This window comes from Danio aesculapii, chromosome 6 (genome assembly GCF_903798145.1).
Source record: "Danio aesculapii chromosome 6, fDanAes4.1, whole genome shotgun sequence".
NCBI classification, from domain to species: Eukaryota; Metazoa; Chordata; class Actinopteri; order Cypriniformes; family Danionidae; genus Danio; species Danio aesculapii.
In genome coordinates, this window is record NC_079440.1 from 23,634,264 (window position 1) to 23,646,455 (window position 12,192).

The following is a 12,192-nucleotide window of genomic DNA, read 5'->3' on the forward strand; positions in this document are numbered from 1 at the left end:
TTAATTAAAGTTATTAGTAGGCCCACATGGAATCTGCGCGCGCAGAAATCCACAGATTTTTAGCCCATTATTGAGTCCATGTATTGTTTTTTATGTAAATGTATATTTATTCAGTTTTTAAATAAATTTCACAAAGTATTGTGATATAATAATAGTAATATTAAAATGTCCATATGATTTATGTACAATCCAGTTTGTAAAGTAATATTTTCTGTCTTTTAGTAGATATATTATATGAGAGACTTGCTTTATTTACCAAATAATGCGGATCTAATTGGATTTGCATTGTAAACATTAAATAAAAGTTTAAAAGGTATTATTTTTTTTTTTATATATGAAGTTTTTAGTTATGATACTCCTAAAATCATTCAGCATAAATCCGCAGACTTTTAAAAAAATTATCTGCAGAAATAGCTAAAAAATGTCAACAGATTCTGTCTGGCCCTACTTATTAGTAACAAAAAAAATTATGATAATAACCTTAATCTTAACTCTGATTTTGATTGTAATACAATAATTTACACTTTATAAAGTTGCTTTGAAACAATAATTATTGTGAAAAGCGCTATACAAATGAACCTGAATTGAATTTATCGTAGATCATATAAATTCCTTTCCCACTATGGGATATATGGTCTTTAATACCTAATAATATTGGCATCAAACTTCTGCTTTCTTTTATCTCATGCATAAACCTTGTTCCTCTCAGGTAAAACGTTCCTGCGCGCCCCTCAGATGAACATCAACATCGCCACCTGGGGCAGGTTGGTGAGAAGAGCCATTCCGTCAATTAATACCTCATTCAGTCCTCAGGCGGCTGATCTGGGTTCAGCGTTGAGCCATGAAACAGCACCTATGGGCCACCCAGATGCCCACTCTCTACCCAGGTGCACAAGTCTTTACATTCACTCCAGCTCATCCACACACACTCGCTTCCTAAAATAACATCTAGTAGCGTAAAGATCTTAAATGATTCTGCAGTCTTTGATAAACAATGACTAATCTGTCTGGGAACGTAATTGGTGCTCTATATTTAGATAATGAGATAACTTGACATTCTTGATTCGTAACCCAGTGTAGGCATTTAATAAAGTAGCTGTTGCATGCTGCGTAAAGCTCCAGACCCCCAAACAAGGCTGCTGAACTGTTTAAAATGGAAACTGGCATGTTGTCAAAACTTATGTGATTTGTCTTCTCTCCCTCAGCGACCCCACTGTGACCAAATTAGACTTCGATAAAGCAGTCACACCGCCCTCAAAACGAAACTCTATTGAAGTGGAGATTGGGGAAACCGCTCCACCGGATAAGATCTCAGATGGGAAAGAGGTGCAGGTAAAGGATTCTAGTTGTATTAAAGGACAGTTTGACTGAAGATTTCATCATTTATTTACCTTCATGTTGATTTAAACCTAAAAGTTTAACAGGGTGTCCGCGGGGTCTTAAGTCTTAAAATGTCTTAAATAAAAAATTTTTAAAAAATTAGGCCTTATTGTGAAAAAAATATTGTGTTGTAGGTTTTAAATCACTTTAGGTCTTAATTTTAAAAGTTGTCAAAGTAAAGTTCAATCCAATCAGGCTGACACTCATCTAATAATCAACAATCTATCTAAATAATTTATACAACCATATTATATTATATTATATTATATTATATTTCATTATATTATATTATATTATATTATATAACCTTAACTAAGTTTTAAACCCTCTTACTCCACATAAATGAAAATAAATTAAACAACATATATTCACACACTGTTGTCACACATCTGTTTAAACAGAATAAAATAGATTTTTGCATAATGGATCCCCTTTAAATCATGTTTTATTTATTTATTTTATTTTTTTATTGTTTTTGGACCTTGACTGTCTATAACTACCATTCAGAATAATTGCAACAAAATCCACAACATATTTGATGAGAAAGTCAGTAATTAGAGGATGGAAACGGTGACAAATCTTCATTTTTTGGCTGAACTGTCCCTGTAAGTCCAGTAGTTTCAGTAAGAGGAGATGTCTTGCACTGGTTTGGAAAGACTCTTAAGTGCCTCTTGCTTACAGGATGCCCTCGCGACCTTTGACTTCCTGAACAACACAGTAGCAAAACCAGATTATGACAGTCTGGTTGAACATGAGCAGCCTGGCTTGGAACTGACTGAAATTCAGCGAAAAACTGAAATAAGGTATTCTCTTTCCCATTACCATGATGATACTGTTTAAACATGCATATTGTAATGCATATAGTAATACACTGGAATGCATGTGCCATTTTCATGTTGAATTGAATCGATTGTACAAGTCATTTGAACTTAAATGAACTTAAACATGTATGACCTAAATAAATAAAAAAATGTCAATAATTCAAAATACTGTATAGTTAACATACATTAATAAATTAACAAATACATACAGTATTATCTTACATTGTGTATCGTGTGTGTGTGTGCCTTCAGGGAAGAAGAGGAAGTTCAGTTCAGTTTGTCAGATTTTAAATGTGTAGCCGTTCTGGGACGTGGCCACTTTGGAAAGGTAAACGTCATGTTTTCATGCGTACAAAAAGGCAAGCTCTACAAGTATGCAAATGCCCCATACATTTGACCATTTGCATAGATAGTATTTTAGATTATCGCTACATACTGCCAGTTTGTGTGAGTCACTTTCATTATCTCATAACTTTTATTTATTCAACAGGTTTTACTCGCCGATTACAAAACCACTGGAGAAATGTTTGCCATTAAAGCTTTGAAAAAAGGCGACATCGTTGCAAGGGATGAAGTGGACAGGTAAAGGCTCTGCGCACGTGTTTATGTGGAATAAATGAGCTGTATAATATTCTTGCGGATGTTTTGAAGCATTTGTAGAGGCATCAGTAATTGTATACAGCGGGGACTATTCTGCTACTGTTTTACTTCCTGTTATTATTAAAGGCAGAGAAGAGTCAGAGCTGTACTCTAGACATGCTGGAGCCACAACGCTTTTAACACAACTGTACTTTGAATATAGACAGTTTTTGCATAAATACCTTGCCTGCAGTTCTTGTGGCAAAAAAAAATCTTTTTTTTTTTTTTAATGAATTGTATTAGTTTTCTTACTGATATACATTTTGCTTAACTGTAAACTATATACAGTGCATCTGGAAAGTATTCATAGCGCTTCACTTTTTCCACATTTTTTTTTGTGTTACAGCCTCATTAATTTCCTCAAAATCCCACACACAATACCCCATAATGACAATGTGAAAAAGATTCTTTGAAATTGTTGCAAATTAAAAAAAAAAAAAAAAAAAAACTGAAAAATCACATGTACATAAGTATTCACAGCCTTTGCCGTGAAGTTTTAAATTGAGCTCAGGTACATTCAGTTTCCACTTGATTATTCTTGAGATGTTTCAGCAGCTTAATTGGAGTTCACCTGTGGTAAATTCAGGTGATTGGACCTGATTTGAAAAGGCATATACCTGTCTATATAAGATCCCAGGGTTGACAGTGCATGTCGAAGCACAAACTGAGCATGAAGACAAAGGAATTGTCTGTAGACCAAGGCTGGGATAAAGGCACAAGGCTGAGGAAGGTTACAGAAACATATCTGCTGCTCTGAAAGTTCCAATGAGCACAGTGGCCTCCATCATCCATAAGTGGAAGATGTTTGGAGCCACCAGGACCCTTCCTAGAGCTGGCTGGCCATCTAAGCTGAGTGATGGGGGGAGAAGGGCCTTAAGCCTTGGTTATAGTGATCAGTGTGACCTACGGTTCATGCCTTTCACGTACCAAGTCGACCAATCACAGAGCTTGCGCTACGTGTTGTTGCGATGTGTAGTTACATTTTTTGAGGTTCGCGCATCAGCGTTGCCGATGGCCACAGCGAGGGCTATGCGTCCATGCGCATACTATGGGGCTGCACCATAGCATACGCGTGTGCTTGATGCAGAAGCAGAAATCAGCCTTTAGTTAATTGAACTCTTTGGAGTGAATGCGAGGCGTTACGTATGACCCAAAGCACACCGCCAAAATATTAATGGAGTGGCTTCACAACAACTCAGTGAATGTCCTTGAGTGGCCCAGCCAGAGCCCAGAACTAAATCCTATTGAACATCTCTGGAGAGATCTGAAAATGGCTGTACACTGTCGCTTCCCATCCAACCTGATAAAGCTTGAGAGGTAATGCAAAGAGCAATGGGCAAAAATTCCCAAAGGCAGGTGTGCCAAGCTTGTGGCATCATATTGAAAAAGACTCAAGGCTGTAATTGCTGCCAAAGGTGCATAAACAAAGTATTGAGCAAAGTCTGTAAATACTTATGTACATGTGATTTTTCAGGTTTTTTTATTTTGAGTCTATTTGCAACAATTTCTAAAAATCTTTTTTTTTCACATTGTCAATATGGGGTATAGTGTGTAGAATTTTAAGAAAATAAATGAATTTAATCCATTTTAGGATAAGGCTCTAACAAAAAAAAGTGGAAAAAGTGAAGCGCTATAAGTACTTTCTGAATGCACTGTATGAACCTTATTGCATGCATTTTAGTATAATATTAACTATTTAAAGAGCACTCATTGGAATACTCTTTAGGCAAACTGTGTTACTGCTGTTATAATTGTATGCTGTTACTACTGCTATTGCAAGACTTCTGAGTTTTTATGAGGATTTATATGTAGTTGTCAGTATATCAGTGTCAGTAAAGTTATCTCCTGTTTCTCTGCCTGATAAAGGGATACATTTACCAACAGATATTATCCATTTTTATTTTTATTTATAATGATCTGTACTTATATAATTAATGCTCCTATAAATATTTCAAAATAACAAAAATATTTCTTTGGTTAACTCTTGTGTATTTGATTAGTAACTATTCTCCTAAATGATCCTCAATAAGCACGATTCCTTGGTTGAGTTTTAAAATCTGACCTAATCCATATGCTTATAAAGATATAAGGTGAAGCATTACTTTTTGTTCACTCAGATAAATGGACTTGTCAGTTTACACTATCTATTATTATCTCTCCACAGCCTGATGTGCGAGAAGAGGATCTTCGAGACTGTGAACAGTGTTCGGCATCCGTTCCTGGTGAACCTCTTTGCTTGTTTCCAGACCAAGGAGCATGTGTGTTTTGTCATGGAGTACGCAGCTGGAGGAGACCTGATGATGCACATCCATGCAGATGTGTTTTCTGAAACGCGCTCTGTGTGAGTAACTCGTATATGCTTTTGTACTTCTGCTGCTGCTGCTGCTGACATGTTCACACAATTGGCTGTGTTTATGCTGGCACATGAAAGCCCATGTTTTGGTCACATCTGACACAGATCAGAATTTGTTACACATGTGTAAACAAAAATCTGCATGAGAGCCAATTTATTTATTTGTCTGTATTTAGATGTGGGATGCTTTAAAGTTTTCTGTTCAGTTTCAGTTTCCTTTATTGTTGTCATTCAAAACATCACAATGCAGAACAAAATCATGTTACATCGGATCCAGCAAGAACATAAAAGAACATCAAACAAACACTATAAAAACCTAACATAATAAATAAGCTTTTGTAATTTCATGAATGGATAAAAATATAGTTATAAATAAAATATAACCCAATTAAAAAATACACACAAAAAGGAATGAATGTGTTATAATTGTTAAAATATTGCAAATTTGTGCTAGTTTAACTATTTATACATTTATTATTACATACTAGCTATCAATTGTATTTAAAACAATTGGCTGTGTTGATGCTGGCACATAAAAGTCCATGTTTTGGTCACATCTAACACAGATCAGCATTTATTACACGTGTAAACAAAAATCTGCACGAGAGCCCATTTATTTATCTGTATTTAGATGTTCAATTCACCTTTATTTGTATAGCGCTTTTACAATGTAGATTTTGTCAAAGCAGCTTTACATAAAAGGTCATAGTAAATTGGAACAGTGTAGTTCAATTTTCAGTGTTTAAGTTCAGTTCAGTTCAGTGTGGTTTAAAAATCACTACTGAGAGTCCAAACACTGAAGAGCAAATCCAACGATGTGCAGCTCTACAGATCCCAAACCATGTAAGCCAGTGGCGACAGCGGAGAGGGGAAAAAACTTCACTAGATGATGTGGAATACTTTTAAAATTTTGTATATGATTGCAGTATTTAATTAATTTATTCTGTCTAATTGATTGATGTTGGATGTATTTTTGCTGACTTTTAGATAAATAAATTAATGAAAGTCCGTCCACAATTCAAGGGTCAGTTGTGGCACTCATAGTGAATGACTGAAGATTATTCATTAGAGATTTCTGTAAACTGTAATAAGATATTTGCAGTGTAAATGCAGCCATTGATTCTCTCTTAATAAAAACATAATTTCAGATTGTAATCTAATATTTATATGTCTTCAGTTTTTATGCTGCTTGTGTCGTCCTTGGGCTGCAGTTTCTGCATGACCATAAAATTGTGTACAGGTACGTGTCACTCCAGAATGCAAAAAAGAAGGCATTACAAATGTTTTATGAACTGCATGTGACTATTGTGGACTTTCTTCTACAGGGATTTGAAGCTAGATAACCTTTTGCTAGACACTGAGGGATATGTCAAAATTGCAGATTTCGGTCTCTGCAAAGAAGGTAGATAATGGATTTATGTTACCCTTGATTCTGAGAATTGTTTATCAGTGCTGCGAGTGTAACTTTTTGCATCTGTCATGCAGGAATGGGCTTTAAAGACCGTACTAGTACGTTCTGTGGCACTCCTGAGTTTTTGGCACCTGAAGTTTTAACTGAGACGTCATACACTCGAGCGGTGGACTGGTGGGGTCTTGGAGTGCTCATCTTTGAGATGCTGGTTGGAGAGGTATGATCAGGGACAGACACAATCTGTGTGTGTTAGATTGCATGTTTGTTTTAATCTTGCAATTGCACATTTGGAGCTCATGTGGTATTTTTGAGAAGCTATCAATATCTAATAAATAGGAACTAATAAGATCTTTTAAAAAGGTAATAGTACATAATGAGAGGTTACTGGAGATACTGATTCTTAATGAAGTGATACTAGTATCTTTAAGTACAAGTAGCATAGTGAAAAAGATACTAGGGTTGGGTCGATAGACGATGCCATCGTCCATTACGATGACCGATAATAATCACGATATATTAGAACAAAAACGATGCACATCCACACTGGCGTTTCATCTAGCATTTCTGAAAAGCCCTCCTTCCACACTATACTGCTAAAAAAATGCACATCACGTGACCACACACACACACACACACGGACACTGTCATGTGCTGCAGCATACAGGTGCATCTGAGCTCCAGCAGTCAGCGGGTGCTTTTGAGCACAAAACCCCAGAGAGCAGCGCATGTTGGACAGTTTATCAAGGATGTACCGCTGGATGGTGTCTCACTACAGTTGTTAAACGTGATATTTAATTAATCTTGTCTCTATCTAACAACTCTTCTGTCTTTTGAATCTATCAGGTAACGTGTCACAGCATCAGTACACTTCTTGAATCTTTCACCTTTACTCTTGTACTTAGTAATTTCATAATAAACCTCAAATACTGTTGGTTGGTTCCTGTTGGTTGTGCACCATTTTTAGCAACCAAGTTTGTGGACGCCATTATAACGCCACAGATCACTCTGCCTATTCATGCCAGAGTCCAGCGGAAAAAGTAATTGACAGGTGTTAATTTGTGTGTAACTTTGTGGATTTATTTATTTATGATTTGGTTATGGGTAAAACAAAGACCATGCGGGTCAGGTAGTTGAAACGGTAGGCTACAAATAATTAATTTGTTATTAATTAATTAATTACTCATAAATAATACATTTACCGCCGCCTACGTCAACAATGCCATTGTCTATCGCGATGTTTCACATTAAACATCGTACAATGCCAAATTGGTTGCCATCGCTCAACCCTAATAATACTACTAGATTAAATGTTTAAATGGCTTGCCATAGTCTGTGAACCCTCAAGAGCAGTTTGACAGCATCTGCAACTATAGTCATGAATGTCTAAATATTCCTATCTGCAGTAGATCAGATGATTTAGCAGATGCTAAACTAACAATATATAAAGCTAGATGAGATAAAGCTAGATTTAACATAATTTAAAGGCCTTTAAAGGGGTACAGTAGTTCACCCCAAAATTGTATACTCACCCACAGGTCAGTCATGTAGGCAAATTTTTTTTATATAGAACCTTTATTTTTCTTGAATCTGTAGTCCAAGTCATTCACGCTTTGCACCTGCGGCAGCCATTTGTATGGCAGCAATGACATTATGCAGCATTGTTACCTGCTTGCCTAGCTGGAGACTAGTTTTAGGTGCTGCATAATATCATTTTGCCTAGTGGAGCTATAGTGCGGAAGCAAAGTTCCTTGACTATTACGCCAAAATAAGAATATAGTTCCTTGACATATCGACCTAGAAAATAAGAACTTTGTTGTTCTTAGTACACAATGTAACTACAGAAGGGCTAAGCTTTAAATTATTGGTAACACTTTATTTTGATGATCCATTTGAGTATTAGTAGACTGTCTGCTTAATATCTGTTGATACTGCTCCTTCAACAGACATTTAACTGACTATAAAAAAACTTTGCAAGTACATGTCAACTTACACTAACCCCAACCTAACAGTCTACTTATAATCTAATGAGAATTAGTTGGCATGTAGATGTAATGTAACAAACGGACCATCAAAATAAAGTGACCAAATTATCAAAACCTTTTTTTTTTTTGAGCAATAACAGCTAAAAGTGCTCCCAACAGACCAGGAGATTGGCTAAATGGATTAAAAATGGTAAAACTCAATTGTTAAATTCTAGGTGACTTAAAACAAACAAACAAAAAAAGTTGAACTGTTCTTTTAACTACAATCACTGAAATAAAATTATTTTTTTGTCCTATGATGCTGATAGACTATTGTTTAGTCATGTGCATGTAAAAAAAATAAATAAATAAAAAAAAAAAATATATATATATATATATATATATATATATATATTGTTTCAAAACATTTTATGTTTTTGATATTTACTTATCTGTAATATTACAATTATTTAATTAATGTTATAATTATTCTAAAAATAAAATAAATTAAGCTAAGCGTTAGTTAAAAAGTAGTAGTATAAAAAATGGTCATGTATTCCATTGGCAGTGGCTATTTGAACCAAATCCTTAATTGGGGTGTTTTGCAGGTTTAGTGTGGATTTGTATGCATATTCACAATTAGTTTTTGACCTTTTTCAAATTGGGGTGGTGTTTTAGAGACATATAAGTATATGTATATTGTATTTATATGTTTTATGCCAGTGTCAAAGATACCTCTGTACTAAAAAAGTAAAGTAAATGACTTTGAGAGATTGTGTGATAACCGGTCATTTCTTTCTTAATTCTCAGTCCCCTTTCCCTGGTGATGATGAAGAGGAGGTGTTTGACAGTATAGTTAATGATGAAGTTCGCTATCCCAAGTATCTCTCCACAGAAGCCATTTCCATAATGAGAAGGGTATGTTTGGACGTGTCCTGCTCTGCTCTTAACCATTGTCCCAAACTACACCTCATCTTATTCTTTATGACAATCCTTAAAATCCCAACACGGCTCTCTTAGAAAAGATGCTTCTCTTTTGTAATCCCACTCGTATGTTCTCAGATGAATTATCCAGCTAACTAATGTTTCTAAACATTCTCTTCCTTATCCAGCTGTTAAGGCGAAATCCAGAGCGGCGTCTTGGCGCAGGAGAACGAGATGCGGAGGAAGTAAAGAGGCATCCGTTCTTCAGAGTAGGCCATCTGTTTTACATCGTTTTTTTTTTCTTTCTGCAGCACATTCGCATGTCATTGATAAAGTCCTTACCACGCTTCTATTCATCCTCCCTCAGGATATGGATTGGTCAGGACTGCTGGCAAAGAAGATCCAGCCTCCGTTTGTGCCGACCATCACAAGCCGCGAGGATGTTAGCAACTTTGACGATGAATTCACCTCAGAGGCACCAATACTGACTCCCCCTCGAGAGCCCAGGATTCTGACGCTCGGCGAACAGGACATGTTTGCAGACTTTGACTACATCGCCGACTGGTGTTAACCCAGATCCTCGTAAGCCCCATTCACACACATACTCAACACTGAACAACAGCTCCCTCTCTGATGGGCACGTATCGGAGGAAACTTGTCCTATAAAGCTCTTACTTGTCTGATGGATTGGCAAGAACTTAGATGAAGAAGTGTTGGTAGCCGGATGTGGCTTTTTTTATGGTCAGAGCACTGGGACACAAATTTTGGTGACCATTACAAACTTATGGATGAACTGAAGCTTCCCCTCTCCAATTTTCCACACATTCTCTGCTTTCATTGACTAATATGTGCCTAATGTCTTCAGATTTTGAGGCCAGACACACACAACTGAAGAACTGAACTTGAACGGGGCGTTAAATTGAATTCTTCACACCGTAAGACATGCATCTTGAATGAAGAGCGAGCTCTAACAGAACTCTCTTTAAATATTTATTTCTTGCATTTCCCTTTAATGCCTTAAAATCTTTACAGGGCTTCCAAACAATAACCAGGTACAAAAAAAGACCAACCAAAGCGTTCCTGCCAAATGATCTTCCACCCTTTTTATTGGATTTAAAATAAAGACATGGCCATCAAGAGCACAGATTAATGAACTTGAATTTTTATTGAGTCAAAATGAGAGAAGGCTTGGATTAATTCATATCTTGCGAATCTCTTTTTCAATCGTGCTGTAAAAGCATCCTTGTACTCCAATCGTCAACAAGAAATGTAAGTTATAGTTTTATACTGTGTTTTTAGAACATTTGGATCTGCTGTATGTTATGACAATGGTTGTACACACATATATATATATGAATCGTAAGGTTATCATTTTGGAGAGGGCAGCTCAAAGTTGAGAGCAATTCTGAACTTCTCAAATGGAATGTAAAAATGTATATTCATGAAAACAACACACACACACACACCAACTAAAAAAATGTATATTTTTGGCATGTGGTCATGCCGAAGCTGGCTGTATGTTTTATTAGGTGATGTTTTTTCTAAAGGATATTTGTAGTCTATTTCAGATCTTTGTAATTTCGCAACGATTTCTCACAATTTAGCCATTTTGTGGTTGTATATGTCAACATTAAACCACCTTTAAAAGAGATGCTTTCACCATTCCTACTTGTTTGACACATTTGTTCCTACAGTGAGCTTATGATGGACTCCTGCCAACAATTCCACTCGAGTGTATCCTGAAACCTTTCTCGAATACATTCTGTACACCAACTGACACCTGGTGTCTGTCTGTTCCTGTTGGTAAGAGCTACACTGAAGAATGTGTGCTCTAAACAAACTAATGAACACACACACACACACACACACACACACACGCACACACACACACACACGTTTAGATGCTTTTGGTGTTAGAGTTCAGTTTGTCTGTTTTAAAATGTAATGTAAAAGCTTGATATTGAAATAGACTAACAGTCAAAATTATACATGCTTTATAATATAGTGATTTGAATGTAAACAATATTTTAAGCATAATTCTGACACTTTAAACTTGCTATACTGAAATGTTTTGTTTTATGATTAAGTATTATTTCACATATAATCAAACAGATTTTGCTCATTTTGTGTGCTTCATTTTTTGCAATCCAACGAGTTACTGAGTGACAATGCAATAAAGGAATGTCTTTTCTACAGGTGGAAGATGACTGAAAAACAATTTGAAATTGACACCTATATAATTTTTTAATCTATTCTCGTGCTACTAAATGTTTGTTTTAACAAACCGTATGTTTTAGATACTAGTAGTTTCCTATTTAATACTTGCTCGTTAGCTACTAGTGCTTATTCTTTAGCAACATTCTAAATTTAAGTACTAGTAAGTAAAATATACTGGTACATTTTCACACTAGTAGTAAATAAGAAACTAGTACTCCTTTATTAGATACTAGTTCCTATTAATTTTTTTTCCTCCTTGCATATTAGTACCTATTCAATAGATATTACTTGTTGATTAAATTTCAGTTTTGTATTATTGTCACTGAGATGTCCACTGTTGAGTTTTGACTAGTAAGAATCCCAGTTATGACTCATACATATTTTTATAACATTGCATAATAGTTTTGTAGATACTAGTGCTCACTTGATACTCGTACCAGTTGAATATACTGTTTTAGTTAACTGAAAGGGTGCGTTTTTAACTGA

The 12,192-nt window shown here is 35.6% G+C and overlaps 1 protein-coding gene across 1 annotated transcript in view; it reads left to right on the forward strand.

Moving 5' to 3' along the window:
- The window catches only part of pkn2b (protein kinase N2b), a 70,349-nt gene extending 59,083 nt beyond the window's left edge, over positions 1–11,266 (forward strand). Inside the window, exons 11-22 of the mRNA XM_056459794.1 lie at positions 710–887; positions 1,206–1,332; positions 2,062–2,183; positions 2,454–2,529; positions 2,692–2,783; positions 5,005–5,181; positions 6,371–6,433; positions 6,519–6,595; positions 6,679–6,821; positions 9,376–9,483; positions 9,678–9,758; positions 9,857–11,266. Of these exons, the coding sequence (XP_056315769.1) occupies positions 710–887; positions 1,206–1,332; positions 2,062–2,183; positions 2,454–2,529; positions 2,692–2,783; positions 5,005–5,181; positions 6,371–6,433; positions 6,519–6,595; positions 6,679–6,821; positions 9,376–9,483; positions 9,678–9,758; positions 9,857–10,060 (1,448 nt within the window). The 3' untranslated portion in view covers positions 10,061–11,266. The remainder of the gene's footprint in view (positions 1–709; positions 888–1,205; positions 1,333–2,061; positions 2,184–2,453; positions 2,530–2,691; positions 2,784–5,004; positions 5,182–6,370; positions 6,434–6,518; positions 6,596–6,678; positions 6,822–9,375; positions 9,484–9,677; positions 9,759–9,856) is intronic.
- Positions 11,267–12,192: the final 926 nt, after the last annotated feature.